This window comes from Lynx canadensis, chromosome C2 (genome assembly GCF_007474595.2).
Source record: "Lynx canadensis isolate LIC74 chromosome C2, mLynCan4.pri.v2, whole genome shotgun sequence".
In the NCBI taxonomy this organism is placed as follows: Eukaryota; Metazoa; Chordata; class Mammalia; order Carnivora; family Felidae; genus Lynx; species Lynx canadensis.
In genome coordinates, this window is record NC_044311.2 from 118,439,836 (window position 1) to 118,466,842 (window position 27,007).

General features: G+C 35.8%; 1 protein-coding gene across 3 annotated transcripts in view; it reads right to left on the minus strand.

Moving 5' to 3' along the window:
* The window catches only part of ZNF654 (zinc finger protein 654), a 94,906-nt gene that overhangs the window by 57,624 nt on the left and 10,275 nt on the right, over positions 1-27,007 (minus strand). For all 3 annotated transcript variants that reach the window (XM_030329720.2, XM_030329718.1, XM_032594766.1), the window contains exon 2: positions 7,933-8,078. In XM_030329720.2, coding sequence (XP_030185580.1) covers positions 7,933-8,078 — 146 coding nt within the window. The remainder of the gene's footprint in view (positions 1-7,932; positions 8,079-27,007) is intronic.

A 27,007-nucleotide genomic window follows, 5' to 3' on the forward strand; every position in this document is an offset into this window, starting at 1 on the left:
TAAGGAGCAATGAGCAAAATTTTGTCACCTTTTTAACAATTTCAGAAGCATTTCGTTTTGTTTTTGTTTTTTTCTTTTTCTTGTTTTATTCCACAATGAAAGCTGACAGTAGGGCATTGTGGTCCAGTTCTATGAACCAAAGCTACTGGGAGGGAGGAAGGAAGAAGTTACGAGGTTCAGATCTGTAGTTTTCAGGAATCTGGCTTAGCACAAAATTATGACATTAAAATTCAGAAAAATTCAAACATGTATTTACACCATAATGACTATACACATCTTCTTCTAAAGAATAATCTTCCTAATAGCAGTGGAAATAATAACAGCTTTTAGTCTGCTGCTTTTTCTCTCTAGTTTCTGTATATCTACACTGACCAAGAGAATTATCAAGCTTTCCTTCATTTATAATAAAAAAGCAAGGAAATACTATTTTATAAAACTATGCATGTATATACGTCTAGATTCTGATATTTACTAACATGGATGGGCATAGAGTATGTCATCACCTGATCACATTTCATCTCTGCCAACACAAATGTATCAGTTAATAATCTCTATCTCTTTGCCAATAAAATGACTATTTAATGCCAATAAGATGCAGTCTCAACTGCTTCACCTCGAAATTAACAAATGGAGCAATAAAGACCAAATTTATAAGAAAAAAGATTCGAGTCACTACGAGCATAAGCACCCAATCAAATGCTGAGTTTCTAAACATGGCCAATATAAACAAATGCATGCAGGTCTGTCTAATGTTGACAACAAATCCTGAAAATAAAATATTCCAATGTAATGGTAAAGAAAAACAAAGCAGTGTTCAGGGAATTTGGCATGGGATTTATTTTAAGACCACCAATTTCCTTGAAAAGGAAGCCATTTCCTTTTTTTTTTTTTTTTTTAATTAACTTTTTTTAAGCAGGCTCCATGCCCAATGTGGGACTTGAACTCACAACCTTGAGATCAAGGGTCACATACTCTACCAACTGGGCCAGTCAGGAGCCCTGGGAACCTGGGAATCATTTTTTTTTTTTTTTTTTACAGAGAGGAAACAAAGAAATAGCAGGCTAGACAGCCTAGATTTCTCTATAAAATAAATGAAATTAACTGCCGCAAGTGATTAAGGTTTTGAATAAGTAATGATCAAAATAATTAAAAAGCCAAGAAGCAATGAAAGTGCTATATGCTGCAGAGAAAGGATACATGGATTGGGGCCTTTAAGACAAACACCTTTTGTGGGACCTGGCCCTGCCCAAAAAATGGCCCTTTATAATTATCCTTTCTTCCTTTAATTTCTAGGCTATTTCCTAAGTTAGTTGAAGCCTAGACCTAAGTTATAAATACAATCAAATAAAACTTGGCTGAATAGAGACCGAAATTAGGCACAAATTCTGTGATTGAAAGACAGTCCATTATGGCAACATAAACAAAAAGGGTTACTGATCCATCATTACATGTGTGGCCTAACACATGAATGTCTAGCCACTCTAAATAAAATGCTGATTATACCCACTTAATTCCATCAAAGAAAAGGCCTTTTGGTCTTCTCTCCCAGGCAACTTGGCATATTAGGGTATACATTTGTAGTGTTTGCCACTACACATAATAAATGCTACCAGCTGAACTACTTCCCTCTCCAGAGAACCATACGGATCTTTGTGGACCTAATGGCTGCCAGGCAAATACATACTGTCCATCACTGAACCCTGCATGGAATGCTAAAGTCTATGAACATTTACTTTCTGTTGGGGTAAAAGGAGGCTGGGAAGGCAGCATTCAAGTCTGCTTTTATTTTATATGAAACTGGTAAAGTGTTCTCTGCCTGAAGATCCACTTAGTTTCAGTGTGTTGGGCTTTGTTCTACCTGTAAAACAGGAATGAGTGTTTAACCAATCTAAAACAGTAAAACAAGAGGAAAAACTAGCAAGTCACCTCGGCTTCTCAGGCCTCAGTTTTCTTATCTATAAAAGAGATTTAATCTGAGGTCCTTTTTAGTGCAAATACATACATATACACGCAGCAAAACCATTTCTTTAGAAAATGCAAGCTTACAAAAAGAATCAACCTAGGTAAAATCATAGTCAGTCAATTTAAGACAATTCTCTATAGGACTATATTCACTTCCACAAAATTAAAAAAAAAAAAAACAAACCCTCAGGTATGAATAAAAACAGGATCCACTTTCCTTCCTGTAAAGAACACCTTTACAAAACTAGTTTTTAGAGTCTCCCTGTCTATAGAAGGCACATCTTCACAAAGTGGAACGGATTTTTATGAGGGTGGACATATAGACCAGAGAGCACGGACACAGAATATAGTAACTTATATGTTTAACATATATTTCATATATATGTATGTGTGTGTACCTCACACACACATAAAATGAAATTTTGTAGATATTACTTGTTAATTCTTTAGCTTGTCTATAATTTTTTAGTGTGTCTAGTGAATACAAAATTTTAAATACATGATATGTATCATAAATACATGATATGAATTCAACAAACAGATATGAATTATAATGAAATCCATTAAATATCCTGATATCCTGTCCAGTCACCTTGAACATTCTATCTGCCATCCCTGGGAGGCTCTTCTGCTCCGTTGTCTAATTTATTATTAACATTTGTTCAGAGCTCAGCTCAAGTGTTAGTTCACCCAGCAAACTTTCCCTGCCTTCTCAGGCCAAGTCAAGTCCCCTATTATAATCTCTCATTGTACCCCGTAATTCTTTCATAATTATTGTGTAATAATATTATGACTGCTTGTTTAACATTTTTTTAGTTCCAGGGGTGCCTGGGTGGCTCAGTCAGTTAAGCATCCGACTTCGGCTCAGGTCATGATCTCATGGTTCGTGAGTTCGAGCCCCACATTGGGCTCTGTGCTGACAGCTTGGAGCCTGGAGCCTGCTTCAGATTCTCTGTCTCCCTCTCTCTGGCCTTCCCCTGCTCGCACTCTGTCTCCATATCAAAAATAAGTAAACGTTAAAAAAACTTAAAAAATACATATTTTTTTTCTTTTTTTTTTTTTTCAGTTCTGTAAGGTCTTTGAGATCAAGGACTTATCTTATTTTCTATTTTAGCCTAGAACCAAGCACAGAGATTTACAGAACGAATAAATGAATAATTATGGAATAATTATTAGAAGAATTTTCTGGTTTACATATTTCTTTAAATAAAATAGAGGGGCACCTGGGTGGCTCAGTTGGTTAAGCATCCAACTTCAGCTCAGGCCATGATCTCTCCGTGTGCGAGCTGGAGCCCCACGTCAGACTCTGTGCTGACAGCTCAGAGCCTGGAACCTGATTCAGATTCTGTCTCCCTCTCTCTCTGCCCCTCCCCACTCATGCTCTCTCTCTCTCAAAAATAAATAAAACGTTAAAAAAAAAAAAGAACACTGTTACAGACTTGCTATTCTTTTAATAGTCACCATGTTGTTATTTCCTCATTTTTCTTCTGTTATTAAAAATACAATTAACTTTTCTGTTAAATTCAAAAATGCAGAAAGTTTTCCTTATAAGGTACATTACTCTTTGACAAATCGTTAAGATAGTTTGCTTTCTTTTACCTAGCACTGTCCATCTAAGATTTGCTTCTGCTTATTAATATTTTTTTTCATTAGCAGTAATAAAAAAGCTAGAAAGCAATGAAACAGAAGCTAACAAATGAGTTAAATTTTAAAAAATAATAATGTAGTTCTGAAAACCTTAAAAGCATTTTCCATTACAAAACTAATGTTAACACACATTATATAGGTAAAGGAGGGGAAAAATCCAAATAGGCACTGAAACAAGAAAAACACCTCTTACAAATAATGTATTTCTTTTAATACTTATTTTATTTTCCTCAGAAATCAGTACAGAATAACTAAAACCATTTTGGTAGTTTTTAAAATGACACTCTTTGTAGCAGACATCTGTTGTTTGTTTACCTAGCCAGCTCTCCTTCACACTGCCTCGATTCACTTCTTGCTCATCCCTCCAACATTTCTATGGTTCTGATCAGGTTGTCAATGTAGCATCCTCACTCCTCACTGTCCTAAACACAGCAATTAGTCCAAGCAGTGGGCACATCACGTTGGCTGAGCTCAAGCTCCCAAAAATTATTCTGAGAATTACAAACAGGGGGAGGGAGTTTCTTCTCTCTTGCTTAATCAACTATGTCTAATCCCAGAACTGTCAGCAGCCCCAAGTGAATGAAAACAAAAGAGGGAAGACAGAAAGGAAAAGAATAGTTCTAGATGACATTTTACCCTCTGGATTCAGAAAATCCTGAGACTAGTTCTAGTCCTTGCTTTTCCATGGTATAGTCATCTACTAAATCCCTCCACGCCCTTCTTCTTTTTGCTTAAACTAGCTTAAGTTTGTCAACTATAATCAAAAAGTCCTAATAGATTTCCCATATTCATTTGGGCATCATAAAATAAATATAAAAATAATATATTTTCTTAAGTGTTTGTTTATTTTGAGAGAGAGAGAAAGAGCAAGCACACGAGCAGGGTAGGGGCAGAGAGAGAGAGGGAGAGAGAGAATCCTAAGCAGGCTCCGTGCTGTCAGCACAGAGACTGACATAGGGCTCAATCTCACAAAACTGTGAGATCATGACCTGAGCGGAAATCAAGAGTCTTGACACTTTACCGACTGAGCCACCCAGGTACCCCTATATTTTTTAATAATATAATTTTCTTGACACTGCATTGCTCTTAAAATCGATACAAGGTTATCTATATAAATCTAACTCTTTCTCCCCAAAATTTTTTCAGCTTTACTGGGGTGTAATTGACAAACAGAAATTGTATGTATTTAAGTGTATGTATTTAAGTGTATTGATCTTTTGATATACATATAGACAGTGAATTATCACTGTAATCAAGCTGGTTAACATATTCATCACCTAATTCCCACCTCCAAATTTAAATATATACAAATAAACTTTAAAAGAAACACAATGTACATGCATTCTTTTAAATTTTATATATACATATATAAAGCAAAAAAAAACCATATAGTTAATATATATAAAATTACTACACCTACAAGATTTAAAAATGTTAAGTGTACAGAAAGAGTTAAGTCCTCTCACTAGTCCGATGCTCCAGAATCAACAACTTGCAAAATTTTTAATTGCTGTTGATAATAAGATAATAACAATGATGATAATAAGATTTGTCAGTATTTCCTACTAGTTGTAAATATTATTTCTTGACTTCCTGCTGTGGAAGAAAATTTAACTCCTTACACAACCAATTCTACATTCCCATTAGTTATTATTATTATTTCCTCTATTATTGATCTTTGTAACTTTACTTAACATTTATTTATGGTTTCATGTACTACTGACACTCTGTTTTGTAAAATGAGAATTAAAGGAAGGGTATTTTTTAGTGCTCTTATTCTTCACTTCAACTCACAATTTGTATCAAATATTCTTATATTGAAAGCTGAATAATTTCCTTCTGTTCTGCAGCTGTAATTATTTTTGTACTTTATCTAAAAGTTCAAAGTCAGTAAGCATTACTTACATTAAGGAAACTAAATAACACTCAGTGCATTATCTAAGTAGTTTGCTATGATTCTGTATTCTTTCTGTTCAGATTATTTTTAATTTTCCTGGAGTGTCTAATTCCCTTTTTATGTTCTTTCCTTTTTGCCACTACCTTAAATGGTACTAAATTCTCAAAGTTATTCTCAAATCTCCATTTTTACTGAAGGTCTTACATCTATAAGACCTACTACTCAATAGTGATCCTATACCCCTCTATCTCAAGTAAAAACCATTATTTTTTAGATCCACTGTCATTTTTCTGGAGCACATCTTCTAATAACTTCTTAATAAAGGGTATGCCGACAAATCAATCTTCTACATCCTTACAAGCCTGGAAATGTTCTCTCTAACTCTCACACTTCACTGACAGTTTGGATGAGTACAAAATTCTACATTGAAAATAATTTCTCCTCAAATCTTTCAAGACACTGATTCATTATATTCTACCACCCACTGTTAGTTAATGAAGACCAATACCAAGTTGATGTTTGTTCCTTTGCATCTGACCTAGTTTTTCCTCTACAAGGTGTTCAAATCTGTTTTTTCATTCTTGGTATTCTGAAATCACAAAATGATGTATTTGGTGGAGAATTTTTTATATTCACTGTGTGAGCACTTCTTGAGTTCTTTCAGTCTAGAAGTTCATGACTTTCAGTTCTGGGAAATTCTTTTAGTTTGTCTTTAAATTTTTCCTCCAATGTATCTTCTGTAAGTTCTTTTTCTCAAACTCCAACTAGTTAGGATAATAAACCTCCAACATAAAGGTACCATATCATTTTTTTTTTCTCTGACACATTCCTTCTCTTTGACTCTATTTACATTCTGGATTATTTCTTCCAACATTACTTTCCAAATTTCCTACAGAACTTTACATTTTAGCCATCATCATATTTTCTTAATTTCCAAAAACTCATTTTTGGTTTCTTATTATTCCATTCTCACAGCATGATGTGTTGATGTTTTAACGTTACACATATCATCTCAACTCTCTCTGAAAATACACATTACAGATTTTATATTTCTCTTAATTTTTTGTTTTTACATTAACACTATTTCTTCCAAATTTTTTTAAAGTTTTTCATTGTATTTTTTTCATGTTAAAGGCATTCCTCAACCGTCTGATGACTCCTGAATACCCATCAATTTTTAAGAATAAGGCCATATGCAGATTAATTGGGAGCTCTATAAGCATGTCTAGACTTTGATGACTGATGAGTTTTTCTTTAGGGTAATTAAGTGACTAGCTAGCTGTCTCAAAGAGGAAACTTTAGCTGCCAGAATGCAAAGATCATTGGTCCAAAGTCATTTAATTTCTTTAGAGAAAAGAAAAAAATAGCAACTCTTTCCCCACCCCAACTTGGCCCTAAGGCCTGGTGATTGGCCTAAATGGAAAAACTTCAATTAACTCCTTTATCTACACTCTCCCAAAGTATCCCATTCCCTACTCTCTATTTCATGCTTGGCATATTCAAATTCTACACCTCTCTAGGATTCAGGGAGGAGGCAGGCAGGACAAACTAGACCTCCTATCTTATAAAGCAGAGTATAATTCTGTTTCAACTGCTACCCACAGTTTTTAAAAATGTTTTACAAATAATCAAGTATACACATAGATTAAAATATATAAAACAACAAGAATTCCACTAAATGATACTTATCCTACAAGACATCTGATATTTTCTATTTTATTTATAATGTTGATAAATGATTTCATAACACATTGTGATGTGTGATTTGAGGCGCACGTACACATGCGCGAAACAAAAAGCAAGTTACGTTGTGACTTGCTCTGTCATGTTTCAATGACCATTCACTCTTCTGTTTTCTCTCCCCAAGAAAATTTTTGAAATCTTTCATTCACTGATGGCTCTTCTCTACTTTCTTTTCACTGTATTTCTCTCTTTTACATCTTTACTATAATTTTAGTAGGATCTAGAAGGGCAAAAAGAATAAACGTAAGTGCTCAGTTTGTGATCTTTAACTTGAATTCCTCTACAAGTATTTTTAAAAACCAGAAGCTTCCTAACCTCTTTCTGACCTGATTTAAGGTCCCTCTGCTAAGTATGATGGCCTCAATTGCTGTGTTCTGGGACTTACCATTAGAGCTAGGGAATTAAAAAGGAAAGTGATGGTAGTGACCATAAGAATCCATGAAACAATTCCAACTAGCTCTAAAACTAAAAGTAAAATTGTGGTTAAATGTTCAATATTAAACCTAAATACTTAAATGAAGAAATAGAATTTTTTGTTGTTGTTGTTATAGTCCAAGATTTTAGAAATTTCTTTTTGAGGGAAGACTTTAGGAAAGGCTCCTTCCACAGAGAAAATAATCAAAACCCAATTCCCAAATACGTCAAGAAAAATAATACTTCCATAAGATGCAAAGAGTACTTACAAAGCAAGGCTACTCAAAACATACTGTACGTGCTCACATTCATCTGGGAATGACGCACTGGCTGATGTGAAACAGCAAAGTGCAGTCTGAAGAACCTGAAGCTGTGGCAAAGGGACCTGCCATCTTCCAGCATAATCTTCAACCACCTGACAGGGAAGCAATCCAAAAAGTACATTATTATAGAAAATGTTTGCAACATCTCGAGTTTAAAAATTTTGATACTACTAGATAAATTAAAAATTTAGTTCAGCATGAATACAAGTGACCTAAGGACAAAACATTATTTTCATAATGTATATCTGAAAATGAAATAACTATTATCTTTGAAAATGTGGAAAAGAAATATAGAATATGAATAATTACACTGTCCAACTGCCACATCTTTAACAAATTGTAACAAACATAACAAAGACCTTCACCTCCCATATCCAGCCTTTATCAAAACATCAATTATCAAATATTAAAGTAGCTAGACAATACAATACGGTAATAAAAAATTAGAAATGAGCATAATTATTATCATTACAATTTATTAAAGACTAAACTCTAGGGGTGTCTGGGTGGCTCTGTCAGTTGAGTCTAACTCTTGATTCTGGCTCAGGTCAAAATCTCAAGAGTCATGGGATCAAGCCATGCGTCGGGCTCCATGTGGAGTATTGAGTCTGCTTAAGATTCTCTCTCTCTCTCCCTCTGCCCCTCTGCCCTGCTCATGCTCTCTCTCTAAAATAAAAAAATTAATCAATTAATTAAAATTAAATAAAAAAATAATAAAGACTAAACTCTAAACATTCTGGCACTAATGAGTATTAAAGATATAGTGGCATGACACTCTGATTCTGAAAGTTTAAGGTGTACGTACAAGAGCTTTATGAATTTAGACAGGTCATTTCCTTCTCTATGCATTAGTTTCCTCACCATAAAATAGAGATAATAATGCTTATCTTGCAGATTAGAATAACTTATGAGAAAGCATTTTAGAACTATCAATTGCTATGAAATGTTAATTATGATTTCTCATATGCAAGACTGCTATATTAAAACAATATATTATATTTTAAAAATTCATCATATAAACCAGGTTGGCAAACTATGGCCTACAGGCCAAATATGACCTGCCACCTATTTTTGTATGACCCACAGCTAAGAATGAGATGTTACATTTTCAAATGGTTGAAAAAATATTTTGTGATTTCTGAAAATCAAATGAAATTCAAATTTTAATGTCCACAGAGCTTTACTGGAACATAACCAGATTCATCCATTTACATACTATCTATGGCTGCTTTCCTGCTATAACAACCAGTTATGTAGTTATGACAGAAATCATATGGTTCACAAAGCCTAAAATATTTAATTTCTGCCCCACTACAGAGAAAGTTTGCCAACTCCTGGTTTAAAAGCTGGAAAAAATAGAACAGAGTACAAAAGCCAAGAGAACACTCAGAGCTCAAAGACTTTTCACACTTATTACTTCCTGTTGGGAGACAATTTTCCATGGGTCTTTTGTATTTCTACAGTTTTTTTTGTTTTTTTGTTTTAAAAAAAAAAACTGGGGTGCCTAGGTGGCTCAGTCGGTTAAACGTTGAACTTCAGCTCAGGTCATGATCTCACAGTCCATGAGTTTGAGCCCTGCATCAGGCTCTGTGCTGACAGCTCAGGGCCTGGAGCCTGCTTCCAATTCTGTGTCTCCCTCTCTCTGCCCCTTCCCCGCTCACACTCTGTCTGTCTCTGTCTCTCTCTCAAAAATAAATAAACATTAAAAAGACTTTTTTAAAAAATTTAAAAAGGCTCAACTGCCTTCATCTTTTCAAAGATATTCATAGGCAATAGCCTTGAAAAACAGAGATGATGTCTCCCTCCAGAGCCTGTTTACTATTTAGCATAATCATGATGTTCTCTCCTTCTGGAGTAAGGGCCAGGCAGATACACTTGTAGACCATTATAAAAGATTAGGGTTCCCTAAGCTTGGGTTTCCTCAACTATGATGAAAACCCACTGTGAGTGCAGGATCCACCTTTGTCACTTACCTTTATGAGACTTGAGGGGCAAGGGGAACCAACCTGAGCATGAAGCTCATGCAGCTTGCTGTGCCATGAATAATCAAGTCCATTATCTCTGACCCAGGCTTTTCATGTTTTCTGCCAGCATCTGTGAAACTGCGACACACTAAACCTAGATAAAATTTTAGACCCTTCGTGGTTGACTGACAATTCCAAATTGCAATACCAGAAAGTTAGCTGGGAAGTAAAAACTATTACTAACTATGATGACCCCAAATAGGACACTTTTCTAAACCACTACAGGCAAAAAAAAAAAAAAAAAAAAAAATGGATAGACTGTCATTCCCTGCCTCCAAAATTTCTCTTTACTAGCATATTTGACCAGCTTTATAAACTCTTTTTGGCCACCATAACACCATTCTTTTTTTTTTTTTTTTTAATGTTTATTTTCGAATGATAGACTGTAAGCAGGGGAGGGGCAGAGAGAGAGGGAAACAGAATCCGAAGCAGGCTTCAGGCTCTGAGCTGTCTGCACAGAGCCTGATATGGGGTTCGAATTCACAAGCCGTGAGATCATGACCTGAGCTGAAGTCGGAAACTCAACCGACTGAGCCACCCAGTTGCCCCTGACCAGCATAACACCATTCTGATACCACGTAAAATATAGGCACCTGACAGTCTCATGTTTTCCTGTCCTCCATCCCAAACAGTTTGCCCTAATCCATATCTACTTATAACCATATGAGGTAAGTTTATCTCCTTAGAAGATTTCTATTTTGTCAGCTTCTATTCTTATTATAGCTTCCCTTGTTTACCAATATTCAGCTACTGATATCTAATATACTGCCTGATCTAGCTGAGCCCAAACCTAACACAATAAAAAAGCCCAAACGTAACACATCAAACCTACTAGAGGTGTTGCCATAATATGTTTGAAGGGATATAAACAAAATTAACTGAAATCTACATATCTTCTTACACTGTTTAATATCATGCCAGATGCTACTAATACAGTATAACATTAACATAACACTTTAAGACACACTATCACACTATTTCTCTTTTAAATATTTCCTTAAAATATGTGAAACCATACATTACATGGCGCTTTTATTTGAAATTTTTCTCCTGTGCTATCATAAACACTCAACTAATGAGACCAGATACCATGACATCATAATCTGAATGTGTTCTACCAGGTTGAAATGTAGCAAGCAACACATCTTCCATTTTTCTTTTTCTTTTGCATTCTAATAAGTAACACTCTTAACATAACGGCCATAATTATGTTGCAGTTGCTGCAAACAAAGTAAAATTTACCTGAATTACTAACATCAACATCTGCTATAGTTCTAAATTCTTCAAGAAAATGGTCTAAGGATGGAGATCAATAGTCAATTAGGGATTGGTAAACCCTCCCCCTTTTTTTCTTTCATTTTGAAGGGCATAACAAACTTACTGCAATGCAATTTACTATAATTTATAGAAACTATATGAACATTTCTGAAAGAAGTTACAGAGAAGGCCAAAAGCATGCCGTGATATAAGGGGAGTTGAAGAGAAGGGCAGAACTACTGCCAAAGAAAGATGCTGGAATAGTGCAATGATCCCACAGCACTTTGTCAGCATTCCCATTTACAGGAGCATATACCCTGATCTAAAAGGGATATAGTATATATTATCATTAATTAATAATATTATAATAATTAACCAAGGCAAATTATTGTGAGAATGAGCACAGAGAGCACAGATTCTTTCTCTAGCAAAACTGTCAAAACACAGATTTATTGTAAACCTATTAAGTTAAATTACATTAATTATTTAAGAACATTAAGATACATCATCCAAATTGCTACAGACTGACATGTGTCATCCTAAAATTCATATGCAATATATGCATTGAATAAATTTGCTAATTTTATAAATACCTAAACATTGTAATAGACATTAAGTTAGTCTTTTCTCCACCCCTTTCAATATAATTATGTTGTTCGTGTTATAATAATAACTACTACATATATATAAATATCTCCTAGCTCTCTCTGCCCACTGAGAGAGCATAGGAGAAGTAACATCCCAGGAGCAATATATATATACTTAAGGCACAAATTCTTGGTTTCTAAACACTATTCTCCAATAAAAGAAACTTGGACTTCTCGAGGCCTCCTCCAGTAGGCCTGGAGCAGAGAAAACACAAGATGAGACTAGAACATTTTGTGGTGCCAGAAAGTAAGGAAAGGCTGCAAAAATGATGGGGTATAAGAACACAGGAGCCAACCTGAAGGAGCTCTTAACCGCTAAAGCTGGAACAATTTAAGCAACAAAATAAAAGATAGTACTGACTTTAGTCCATGGAACAAGATAAATATCCAGGAGTCCACAGTGATACAAATAACCAAATAAATAAATGTTAGAGATGAGACAGCTCTTCCTCGCCATAAAATCCCAATTACTAAACACAGAAGAAAAGAGAGACATAGAGAATCAGCATTAGGCAAATACACAGTAATGGATGCTACAGACAAGATCCATGGATCAATGCTAATATTCGTGAGTAAAAGTTTAAGGAGATGCAGGATTTGCAGTCTCAAATTATCTCCCCCAAGACATTTACAAACTAAAAATAGAAAGACTGTAACTTATGGGTACAGAAACCCCACACACACTTAACCAAATCATCAAAGTAAATATCATCAGTAACTAATACAACATATCATTATCATAAATCTCTTGATATGGCACATCAAGAAAGACACAATGGCATTTTTGTAGTACTTTTGCCAAAAATGCCTAACCTCATTCCAGTCATGAAAAATCATCAGACAAACCCAAATTGAGGGATGCTTTACATAAAACTAATCAGTACTCTTCAAACGTGTTAAGGTCATGAAAGACAAGGGAAAGCTGAAGAACTAGTTGTTATTCACTGGAAGAGATTAAGGTAAATAACAACTAAATACAATGTGAGACCCAGAAATAACATTCTGGAACAGAAAAATCATTAGTGGAAAAACTGGTAAATTTCTAAAAAGGTCTGTAATTTAGTGATTATTACAATAGTGTTGCTTTCCTGTTCTTGATAATTGTACCATGTTTTCAGTAAGTACAAAAGTAGTTCAATTTTTAAAACTTGAAAAAGGTTTTTTTGTTCTCACCTCTTCCTTCAAATTTTGGTGTTTTCATTTATTTTCTGGGGGCTATTTTATAACATAAGCACAATTCTACATTTACTTTCCCTACTTTGTTACCTAGCTACACATCAAGATTTACCCTTGCCTATGGGTATTTTTTTAGGGTCAGATGGAAAAAATCAAGTAGATTAGCAGCAGTGTGGAAAGAGTATAGGTTTTAGAATTAGACAGACCTGGCTTTGTCACTTAGTAGTTATATAAACTTAGCAAAGTTATTATACTTCTCTAAGTTTCCTATAAAATGAATTTAATATCAACTAAATCACAGAGTGATTGGAGAAGAGAATATATTAAAATCTAGGATAATTCCTGGAACATACCAGTCCACTTTAAGAAAATGGCAATGGTATACTTTTTGACTGTTTCATTGTATCAGCATGAGCTGGTTAATTATTTGTTTCCCAGTATAATTAATTAAAACAAACTTTATGCACTTTTAGCAAGCAGATAGGCCACTTCCAAATAATATCTATTCAAAAGCTACTGCTGAGTTTCAACTATTTAGTTCAATACCCCTTGACAAATGAAGCATATCCTAGATACAGCAATACAAATAAAATGCTTCATCATGCCTGAACAGATACCTGAGAATTTTTTTTTTTTTTTAAACAGTTTTCCATTGAGAATAAAGAAGATAAAGAAAAGCTCTGTTCAAAACAAGAGTCACTGTCATTTGACTTTTTCTGTCAGGATAATCATGTCAAGAAAATCTAAAATTAAAGTCATATTTTAAAAACCCACCAAAATGGTTTAGAAATAGATCCTAATAAGCTAAAAGTTGTTTGGAATCTACGAAGGACATAATCTTCAGTAATAGACAACCTAAGACCCAGTTCTTTTGGGGGCTCAATTAAGCATATCGTTTGTTCAGCTCACTACTCCTTAAACAGATTATTTCTGCAACATTAAAGTCTGTAATAGGTTCTGTGAATGTAATAAGACTCAACCTTTCACAAAATGGAAAATGGAGTAAACATCTCTAAATCTTAATATTCCATACAATCTTACTATTAAAAGGAATCTTCATGATTATCTAGTCAAAGCTACAAGCCAAAGCAGGAATATGCATTACAATACCACTCCCAGAAGGCTCTCTTCTCCTTGAGTTTTCTGCATCCATATGATGTGAGACAAGCCAGGGCCCTCCATGTGGTTGCCAAAGTATCTACTTAAAGACCCACCTTTCTTCTTAAGTTAACCCAAAGAAGATAAGAAGTAGGCTCATTTTAAATGTTTTAGACAAATTTTGATCCCTGTCAATTTGTCATTTGATTGCAAACTCACTATGGAGAATGATATATTACATGGTTCCCTGATTAATATTAAAATTGGCACATAAAACAAGAGACCCCCAAAATATAAGCAAAAGGAAACGTATTTGAACGTCAAATCAGAATGTAGGGTGAACAAACCTCGGTGTGTGCCAGCAGGTAGTGGTATACATAGATGTGTGTGCCCATGATAATGACTTAACTAGCTTGGTTGGGCTAAGCAGAATTCTGCATCTGACTTCAATTTAGCATGGTCTCGCAAGAAATGGTATTGCAGGTATGGCTGAGGCACTGATTTTATTAAATTTTTTTAATGTTTATTTATTTTGAGAGAGTGTGCACACGTGAGCAGGAGAAAGACAGTGAGGAGACAGAGAATCCCAAATAGGCTCTATGCTCTTGAGGAGCCCAACACAGGGCTTGATCCCATGGCCCTGGGATCATGACCTGAGCCAAAACCAAGAGTCGTATGCTCAAACGATTGAGCCATCCCTTTGTTATTGATTTTTTTTAAATTTCCTTTAGTCATATAGGGGTTTTAGATACTAATAAAATTTATGTTCTTTTCTTATGGAAAAATTTTTGTTTTTTCTGTCTGGTTTCTCAATCATACCTACAAGCCAGAGGATTAAACTGAAAAGTTGGCTGAATTCCACACATGTCTTAATACACTGGTGTGTGAATGCCTAGCCTTTAAATTGTTAGTGCTATGGAGTATTATTCAGACATAAAGGGGGAATTTTGGAGGGATGGGTTAAATAGGGGGTAGGGATTAAGGCATGCACTTTTTATGATAGTATGGAATTGTCAATTCACCTGCATTGTACAACTGAAACTAATACACCTGTATTGTCAATTCACCTGTATTGTACAACTGAAACTATGATGTAAACTGTATTGTCAATTCACCTGTATTGTACAACTGAAACTATGATATAAACTAGAATATAAAGATAAATAAATAGTCCTAGATCAGTTGACCTAACTCTGTCCCTCTCCCTCTTAATTTTGTTCTCAAAGAGAAGTTCTTAGATTCATGTGACTTATCCAAAGTCTTTTATTTTTTAAATGTTTCTTTATTTTTGAGAGAGAGAGAGAGAGCGCGCGCGCGCGCAGGGGCAGAGGAGGGACAAAGAGAGGGAGACACAGAACTCGAAGAGGGCTCCAGGCTCTGCATGGTCAGCACAGATTCTGACGCGGGGCTCGAACTGAGGAATTGTGAATTCATGACCTGAGCTGAAGTCAGACACTTAACTGACTGAGCCACCCAGGCACCCCTTGTCGAAAGTCTTCTAAAGTCACTGTCATAATATGGTCTCCAGTAGCCTCTGGAATTAAGTACATAATTCTAATCAAGGATGTAGAGTGAAGATTTTATCTGAGTTCAACGAAGATAGCCAGTAGATTGTATCAAGTAAATAAATGAAGAGTCAGATTCCTTATTATATAGGGCATAAGTCACATTCTTAGACTGAAGCTGAAGGAAAATTCAATGGAATTATTACAAATTCAAAGGCAAAAAGAGAAATTTAAAAGGTTTATGCATCAAATACTAACTTTAGGTACCATGTTTGCTCAGTCTCAAGAACTAAATTTGTTTAAAAATGATACACTTTAACGAGGCACCTGGGTGGTTCAATAGGTTAAGCCTCTGACTTTTGATTTTGGCTCAAGTCATGATTTCACAGTTTGTGAGATCGAGCCTCACAACAGGTTCTGCACTAGAGGCATAAAGCCTGCTTGGGATTCTTTCTCTGCCTTTCCCGTGCTCGCATGAACTCTCTCGCTCCCTCTCCCTCTCTCTCTCTAAATAAATAAATAAATAAACACTTAGAAAAAAAGATACACTTACAATTAAAATAACAGTGAGAGGGTTAAAAAATAAATAAAAGGAGGTCATATTGATAAAGATGGGAGAGAGGTACTACCTTAATAATAAGGTCACTATCAGAATCAAGACTAGATATCTATATACCAAAAAGCAACAGAAAGAGAGATCAAGGAATCAACCCCATTTACAATTCCACCAAAAACCATAAAATACCTAGGAATAAACCTAACCAAAGAGGTGAAAAATCTATACACTGAAAACTATAGAAAGCTTATGAAAGAAATTGAAGACAACACACACACATGCGCACACACACACACACACACACACACATAAGTGGAAAAATATTCCATGCTCCTGGATTGGAAGAACAAATATTGTTAAAGTGTCAATACTACCCAAAGCAATCTACATATTCAATGCAATCCCTATCAAAATAACACCAGCATTCTCCACAGAGCTAGAACAAACAATCCTAAAATTTGTATGGAACCACAAAAGACCCAGAATAGACAAAGCAATCTTGAAAAAGAAAACCAAAGCTCAAGGCATCACAATCCTGGACTTCAAGATGTATTACAAAGCTGTAATCATCAAGACAGTATGGTACTGGCACAAAAACAGCACTCAAATCAATGGAACAGAACAGAGAACCCAGAAATGAACCCACAAACGTATGGCCAACTAATCTTTAACAAAGCAGAAAAGAATATCCAATGGAATAAAAACAGTCTCTTCAGCAAGTGGTGCCTGGAAAACTGGACAGAGACATGCAGAAAAATAAACCTGGACCACTTTCTTACACCATACACAAAAATAAACTCAAAATGGATAAAAGACCTAAATGTCAGATAGGAAGCCATCAAAATCCTCGAGGAGAAAGCAGGCAAAAACCTCTTTGACTTTGGCCGCAGCAAGTTCTTCTTACTCAACACGTCTCTGGAGGCAGGGGAAACAAAAACAAAAATGAACTATTGGGACCTCATCAAGATAGAAAGCTTCTGCAGAGAAGGAAACAATCAACAAAATGCAACCGGATGGGAGAAGATATTTGCAAATGACATATCAGATAAGGGGTTACAGCTATAAAGAACTTATGAAACTCAATACCCCAAAAACCAAATAATCCAGTGAAGAAATGGGCACAAGACGTGAATAGACACTTCTCCAAAGAAGACATCCAGATGGCCAACCGGCATATGAAAAAAAAGGCTCACCATCACTTATCATCAGGGAAGTACACATTAAAAACACAATGAAATACCACCTCACACCAGTCAAAATGGCCAAAGTTAACAACTCAGGCAAGAACAGATGTTGGTGAGGATGTGGAGAAAGAGGATCTCTTGCACTGCTTGTGGGAATGCAAACTGGTGCAGCCACTCTGGAAAACAGTATGGAAGTTCCTCAAAAAATTAAAAATAGAACCACCCTGCGACTCAGCAATTGCACTACTAGGTATTTATCCAAGGGATACAGGTATGCTGTTTTGAAGGGGCACATGCACACCAATGCTTATAGTAGCACTACCTTCAATAGCCAAAGTATAGAAAGAGCCCAAATGTCCATCGATGGATGAATGGATAAAGAAAATGTGGTGTATATATACAATGGAGTAATACTCGGCAATCAAAAAGAATGAAATCTTCCCATTTGTAACAATGTGGATGGAACTGGAGGGTATTATGCTAAGCGAAATTAGTCAAAGACAAATATCATATGACTTCACTCATATGTGGAATTTAAGATACAAAATAGATGAACATAAGGGAAGGGAAGAAAAATAATATAAAAACAGGGAGGGGGACAAAACATAAGAGACTTTTAAATGCAGAGAACAAACTGAGGGTTGTTGGAGGGGTTGTGGGTGGGGGATGGGCTACATGGGTAAGGGGGCATTAAAAAGACACTTTGTTGGGATGAGCCCTGGGTGTTATACATGACTCACTGGAATCTCTACCCCTGAAATCATTATTGCACTATATGCTAACTAACCTGGATGTAAATACATAAATAAATAAACAAACAACAACAAAAAAGAATCAAGACTAGGTAGGAAAAAATAAAAAGGAAATATATATTTACCAGAACTATGTACTCTTAAAGGTGGAATTAAGGGGGGAAAGGATATTTTAGTTGCTCCTCATTAGAAAGAAAGGGTGACTAGTTCCAAAGGTATGCAACAGAGGGATAGAAGGTAACTTTGGATGGAAATCTCACAGTGGACCAGACTGGAAATCCAACCAGGGCAAGATACTCTTTTAAAGAAATTGAAAGCCCATAATAAGAGCAAGTGGAAAACACACCTTGAAAATTATTATATAAGTAACATAAAATCTGTACAGATTTGAAGATTAAAAAAAAAAAAAAAAAAAGCTGGGAGATTACCTGAAAATGCCTGAAGCATTTAATGGGCATTTCAAATTACTAGTTATTATGAAAGGTAATATATAGTACGACATGGTGCCACAAAAGAAAGTGCCCCAGGAACTTAAAGATAGGCATGAGGAAGTAAATAAGGAAAAGCAACACTGAAGAAAAACAAAGAGGTCAGTCCTAGGTCTGAGGTTGAGCTGATACAATTTTCTTAAGTCAGGGAGATGAGAGGGGGCAAAATCTGTCTGATAATGAATGCTTTTTAATGAACTCAGAATTCCTTGACTTTTCATCTGTTACATTATGGGAGACCTTACAAGAGGTAACTGCAGAATATTAACACCTGGGCCCAAAGGCAAAGAGAAAGGAAAAGACAAGAGAGGCTAACATAAGAAGAGGCTAAAATGTAAACAAAAACAAAAAACAGCTATGTTTATCTAAAATGGTGTAACATACTATTGCTGAAAGGAATGTGACAAAAGAGAATGTTTACACTGCCAGTGAAGTAGAACAAATTATACAAGGCCCAGAACAGTTAAAAGGCAGAGTAAAGAAAAGGTCTAGAGGAGCAAGTGGCAAAAAAGAGATACTGTCTTCACTGGGCTCCTATGAGCACAGCCATCAGAAACATCAAAGCAGCTTCATTTCAGGTACCTGTTTATGATTATCATCCAAATAATACAAATATGGGGCACAACAGGAATGCTTTTACGGTTTTAGCTCAAGAAGCCTAAGAATTTCAGGGAAAATGGCAACAGCCAAGGTAGCACAGGACTAAAAATGTCTTGGCACAAGGTTGGGGACAAAGAAATCCAGACACAAGGATAGAACTCTGGGGCTCTGGAGATTGCAGGGCTGGGGCTTTGTGGAGATGGTGCTTTGAACTTTGCACACAAGTAAGTGACACACTATTTACAAGACAGTATAGAAGCTGTGCCACCAAACAGAACGCACACTGATTACAGCACGACTACACAGAAGTAATGGAAATTAAAAGCTTTTAATATGAAAAAAATCTAAAGGAGAAACTTTAAGTACAACCTAGTGCCCAATGCTGCTATCCACAGAATTTGCAAACTTTGCAAGGCAGGAAGTAGAAATGTTTAGATTAAGTCTCTCACTGCCACCCAAAATATGGTAAACGTACAGCGGCACTATTACCACTTGATGAATTTTCCTAGTAAAACTTAGGTACAAATTATAGACTCTGGCAGTTGGCACAACTAACTGGCACCCTAGTGATTTAAAACCAAAATTGACTTGATACCCTGTTTTCTGTGTACCCATCTTCCCTGTGATAGCACCAAAGCCTACTGGCAAAAGTAATGAGAGTCAACTGGACTATGTTCTAAGTTAAAAGAATAACTGTTGTAAATGTAATGGGTGTTAGATTGGGTAGAGTAATACATTTTTGCCCTGCTGACCTTCTGGATTCTTTAAAAAGTTAATACACAAGAGAAATTGGGAGGTGTGAAAAAAGCCACTCGCAATCAAAGGAAGACAATCCAAGCTGTAGCTCCTGAAAACCGCCCCAGCTCTAACCATAGAGAGCCATTTGCTCTGATTAAGCAATACTCTGGGAAAGGAAGATTTTGGGATCCTACCCTCTTTGGACTCTAGAATTTAATTTCTCTTTGAGAACTTGATAATCGGAGACAATTAATTTGATCAATTTGATACATTATTATTTTTGTTGACATTAAAACCTGAAATTTTAAACTTAAAAACATGCATAGGTAAGTTAACTCTCAAATACAGAAGTCTCCTCTATTAAAAAACCTTTATTACAAGTACTGAAGTATTGCTAAAAAGAGAAAAGAAATTACGAGTTCTGTATCATCTGTATCATTGGCTACCTAAAAATGCATTGTTTTTAAATCGGAATGTGTATCCTGAACATTAATAAAAATGTCCATTGTGACTAGTGATTAACAATTTCTGTTCCTTTTTTTTAGAATGCACTATCTCTTCAAACCCAAAACTCAAACTTTACTGTTCATTTAGATCCCTTAATTGCTCCTCTACCATTTACTGTTAGTATTCCATCATATTCCTTTCATTCCTTTCATTCATCATATTCCAGACATTTCAACTAGAAACCCAATGCAAATTCATAAAATTCTTTGTTCCTGTCTCCACATTTAACCACATGCTAAATTCTTTATTTCTGTATTTTCTGAAACTGTTCTGTCTCTCCATTTTCATTGCCACTATCCAGTCGGGCACTTAATTACTCCTTTTCCGAAATACTCCACTAGCTTCCTTTTGTCTAGGCTTTGATTCATTACCTTTGCGAGTGTTTTAAAACAGTATTTTAAGGTTAATAATGTACTGTTTTGCCCTTAAACCTACAGATCTTCCTACAAAATTCAAATTCCTAAACCAAGATCTAGACCAATCCATTTTTCCAATATTAATATGTATCAATACTTTTCTGAATGTCATGTTCTGGTCTAGTGGTTCTCAAACTTTAGTATGCATCAGAATCATCTGGAAGGCTTGTGAAAAACACAGACTGCTGCACCCCAGCCCAAATTTCAAGATTCTGTAGGTCTGGGTGGGGCCGAGAATTTGCATTGCTAATAGTGTTCACATTCCTGTTGGTCTGAGAAATCACACTTTTAAGAACCACAGCTCTACACATAATTAACTACCCCATTCATAAATCTACTTTTCACAAATTATCTGCTCTACTTATAATTTCTCCTACTCATACCACTTCCTTTTTCATGTCTACATTTAATATTAACAATTCTCTTTATTTATCTTTATTTTTTATTCTTTTTTTTTTTATTTTGGAAAGAGAGAGAGTGCACCAGTAGGGGAAAGGGGAAGAGGATGGGAGAGAATCTTTTTTTCTTTTTTAATGTTTATTTTTGACAGAGAGAGAGAGAGAGAGAGAGAGAGAGAGCAAGCGGGGGGAAGAGCAGAGAGAGAGGGTGCTAGTCAATTTGAAGCAGGCCCCAGGCTCTGAGCTGTCAGCACAGAGCTGACACAGGGCTCGAACTGTCAGACAGTAAGATCATGACCTGAGTCAAAGTCAGGCGCTAAACCAACTGAGCCACCCAGATGCCCGGGGAGAGAGAGAGACTCTTAAGCAGACTCACGTTCGGCTCGCAGCCCAATTTGGGGCTCGATCACACGACCCTGGGATCATCACCTGAGCCAAAACCAAGAGTCAGACGCACAACTGAGCCACCTCAATACTAACAATTTTCAGTACTGAGACTCAGTTCAAATGTTATTCACTAAAACTTTCCCAAATGATGACTATTAGAAGTCATTTCTCCACATGAACTTGTAGAGGACTTAACATACATAGTGTTTATTGCACTAACCACCATTTCCCTGTTTCAGGTTTATTTTTATTTACTCATTCATTTATTCTAAACTTACTGAATGCCTACTGTGTACCAAGTATCCTAATACTCTCGTTTTTAGTGGAAGGAAAATTGGTAAACAAATGTATGTTAGATAGTGTTAAATTCCCTGGAAAATAAAACACAAAGTAAAGGAAAAAGAATGCCAGAAGTGGGATGCTACTTTACACTTTATCTGGGGTGTTCAGGGAAGGCCTCCATCTCTCTTATAAAGGACACTGAACAGGGTCTTAGAGAAAACCATATTCATATCCAAATAAAAAGTGTCTCTGGCCAATGAAACAAAAGCTAAATGCAAAGGCCAAGGGCAGGAGCATACTTATTCAAGCTGAAGGAAGGGCAAAAATGCTAGTGTAGCTGAAGGTAACTAGTGGAGGCAAAGAGTCTTATGAGACTAGTCAAAGAGCTAGACAAGGGCCTGATCATGAAGCACTATAGTCCACGGTAAGAATTTGGGGTTTGATTCTGAGATAGAAAAGCATGGAAAGTTTAGAAGAGATCTCACTCTCACATCTTGAAAAGGATCACTTTGGCTGTGTGGAGAACAAACAGAAAAAGTAGAAGCAGGGAGATAAAATAATCCAGGGAAAAGATGACTGTGGTTTGAATCAAGGTCATAACAGTACATGCAGTAGTCAGATACGTCTTTTCTCCCTTACCAGATGATTCAGTTCCTTGAAGGCAGGGGTTATGACCTTTTCCTCCCTAAATCCCCTAAAATCAGTAGGATAAAGCTTTTCACAGTCACAGCCAATTTTTTCTTTTAGGAATACTTTCTACAACACTTTCATGGCACTTTACATATCTAGATCTATGCCTAAAATAAAGAGAATTCAATTGATATAAAGAAAAAGTAAGTTATATACTATTGGACAGACACGTTATACATTTTATAAGCACCTATTAAGTTATGAGTACTCAGCAGTTGAAGGTAACTTCAGAATATAAAAGAGAACAAAGTATATCAAGACTTTAAGAACAAAATAACTTTAGTTAATACAGAAAATTAAGAAACTAAAAACAAGAATTTATTTTTTTCATAAAATCAAGAAGAATTAAGAAGGGGCTGCATAGTAAGAGTTAAGTGCCTAGAAGGGAAGCAAAAATTGCATATCCACTCTAAGTATACAAACACTGGATGACACATAGGAAATCAAAGTAATGAAAAAGAATGAGTTTTAAGATTCTTATAACTTAGTTCTACCTAATTTCTTTTTTAGGACTTTCTCCCCTCTTGATTATAAGTTATGTATGCTCACTGTAGTAAATTTGGATAATATACAAAAACATCATCCATCATTGTACTGCCCACATATAACCACTGTTAACATCTTGGTATATTTCCCTTCAAGCTGTGTGACTTGGGGTTAGTTGCTTAACCTCTCTGAGTCTCAACTGCACTATTCATAAAATGAAGACAAAAATAGTACCTATCTCACAGGGTTGTTGCAAAGAATAAATGAGAATCTAGGACAGGGGCTGACATAGTTTTTCTTAAAGAGCCAAAAAGCAGCTTATGGACCATATACATTCTCTAATCCCAACCAGTCAATCCTGCTGTTGTATCATAAAAGTACTCACAGAAAATGTAGAAATGAAGGCACATACTCCAATAAAGTTTTATTTATAAAAACAGGCAACACTGCATGTGTCACAATGGCTTATAGCAAAAGTTCATAACCTTTCAGCATGTTTGGATTGTTGTTGGGTTTTTTGCTTTTTTTAGAAAGTTTTTGAAATTCTTAAGAGGATCTGGAGGAAAAAAAAAAAGAAATTTAGACCTGCTACCAAAGAAATGGCAAATACAACTTTTTGCAAATAATTTCAGAGTTCATAGACTTTCTGAAGTATATGAATGGCTCATATATATGATCATCAAAAAAAATTCTATTTCTAATGAAGCAGCTCATGTGATTTATCTTCACCACACTTTCCTTCTCTACAATCCACATGTGAGCACAGTGAAGACTGCACCAGCCTACATTCAAACTGTGTAATCCTGATGCCAATTTTTCCACCTAGTTTTTATTATATCTTCCTAAGTCATTACGTAATCATCAAACACATCATTTATTAAGCCTGAATAATATTTTAGTTTACGAAGGTTTGAAAAGTTTTCAACGATTTTAAATGTTCTGCTTGCTGTTCCATTTTCAATTCATTCCTTTCTTTAGTTATAATTAATGCTATGATGAATAGCTTTACATCCAAATTTATATTTCCTCAAAAATGAATGCATTAAGGAAAATTACTAAGCCAAAAAGTAAAAGTTATTTTTAATGTTTGCAATATATTTTGATGAGAATGGTTGTGATGATATTTACTCCCACCAGCTGAAAATGTTATCTGTTTCACTACTCCTTCATGAGCATGGAATCTAAATTTCAGACTTTACTTTTACCTGAGAAACCTTTGGGCAAGTTTCAAATCATGGTAAAAGGATAGATAACAAAATCTGAAAACGAATATCCACTGTACCCTGGATTAGTAAGATTTCCACATACTTAAGGTTCTATGTAAGTAATATGGAGAGTAAGAAACCTTAAAATTTAATCATTTATGGGGCACCTGGGTGGCTCAGTGGGTTGAGCGTCCGACTTCAGTTCAGGTCATGATCTCACAGTTGGGTTCGGGAGTTCGAGCCCTGCATGGGTTTGCTGCTGTCAGCCTATCAGCGTAGAGCCTGCTTCGGATCCTCTGTCCCCTTCTCTCTGCCCCTCCCCCACTTGCACTCTCCCCTAAATACATACTTTTTAAAAATTAATCATTTAAGATAAATATCTAAAACATATTCCATACTCTCCTGCCTTCAAAACACAGTAACACAAAATAACTTCTACTGGTTTGTAATCATCATAACTTGCATTTTAAGAATAAACACTATAATGAGCCACTGCTTCTAAGAGAGGTATATCCCATTTAGGTGGGCTGGGAGGAAAATCTAAAAAGGTTGAGAATCACTTTTATTTTTTTCAGTTTATTTATTTATTTTGAGAGAGAGTGTGAACAGGGGAGGCACAGAGAAAAGAGGGAGAATCCCAAGAAGGCTCCATGCTGTCAGCACAGAGCCCCGATGTGGGGCTGGATTTCATGAAAATGTAAGATCATAACCTGGGCTGAAGTCAAGAGCTTAATCAATTGAGCCTCCAAGAATCACTTCTTAAAGAAAGCTTCTGATAGCTTAAGTTTGATTTTTTTTTCTCTCTCTCTTTTACATTCATGAACATCCTTAGTTTCTGCTGCCTTGAGTCTTTTTGAATCACTATTTCTACTCAGTCCATAACTGCTTTACCAAATACATATGCTACAATAAATACCAAATGCATATTCCTAGGTACAATATAATGTATGTGTATACTGAAATAACTAAGTACACAGGCTCTTGACAGGCTGGCCAGATTCGAATCCAATGACCACATACTAGTTATACACAGTGACTTAGTCAAGCCATTTAATATCTCTTGGTCTTAGTTTCCTGATCTGTAAAAGGAACAATGGCAAATAATCTGTAGGGTAGTGGATTAAGTGATTAAAAAAAAAAACAAGTAAAATGACTTATCACAGTATCTAATACTTGGAAAACACTCAATATATGACTTATGTATACATATAGAGAGCATTTCAATAAAATAAATCATTCAGATATTAAAAATACACACACATCACTGATGATAGTGATTAATGAGTATTTAGAACATTTCAACTTTAAAATAGACAATGGTTAATTTTAGTAAACTCTAGTTATAGAAATATATATTAATAAACCATGTAAGGTAGCACCTGGGTGACTCAGTCAGTTAAGCCTCTGACTCTTGCTATCATTTCAGGTCCTGATCTCACAGGCATGAGATGGAACCCCACATTGGGCTCTGCGCTGACAACTTGGAGCCTGCTTGACATTCTCCTTCCCTCCCTCTCTCCTTCTCTCTCTTGCTCACTCACTCTGCCCCTCCCCTGCTCACTCTCACACTCTCACTCTCTCTCTCCCTAAACAGACAAACAAATTATGTAGGGGCACCTGGTGACTCATTCAGTTGAGGTTCTGACTCTTGATTTCAGCTTAAGTCATGATCCCAGGGTCATGGGATGGAGCCCCATGCTGGGCTCTGCATTGAGCATGGAGCCTGCTTAAGATTCTCTTTCTCCCCACCTCTGCCCTCTCCCCTGCTCACACTCTCTCTCTAAAATAAAATATTTTTTAAAATATATTTTAAAAAATAAAAATAAGGGGCTCCTAGGTGGCTCAGCTAAGCGTCTGACTCTTGGCTTCAGCTCAAGTCATGATCTCATGGTTGCTGAGATTGTGCCCCGTGTTGGACTCTGTGCTGTGAGAGGGGAGCCTGCTTGGGATTCTCTCTCTCCCTCTTTCTCTGTTCCTCCTTCATGCATGCACACACCCATCCTCTCTCTCAAACTAAATAAACTTAAAAATAATAATAAATTTTAAAAATAAATAAAAATTTAAAAACTGTGTACACATTTCATAGGGACATTATATATACCCATATATATACATTTTATATATACCCACACAAATTTTTGTGGTATATACAGCAACACTGTGCACCTATTCATATCTACAGTAGTCCCTCCACCTTATCCTTGGGAGATACATTCCAAGATCCCTAGTAGATACTTGAAACCACATATAGTACAACAAACCCTATAAATACTATGTTTCTTCCTATACATAAATATCTATGATAAAGTTTTTTTTTTTTATTTTTAATGTTTATTTATTTTTGAAAAAGAGAGAGAGAGACAGAGCATGAGCCAGGGAGGGGCAGGAGAGGGAGACACAGAATCAGAAGCAGGCTGCAGGCTCCAAGCTGTCAGCACAGAGCCCGATGCAGGGCTCCAACTCACAAACCGTGAGATCATGATCGGAGCTTAAGTCAGAGGCTTAACCAACTGACCCACCCAGGCTCCCCTCTTAAGATAAATTTTAATTCATAGTTAGGCACAGTAAGACATTAACAACAATAACTAATTATAATGTAGAACAATTATAACAATTCCCTGTAAC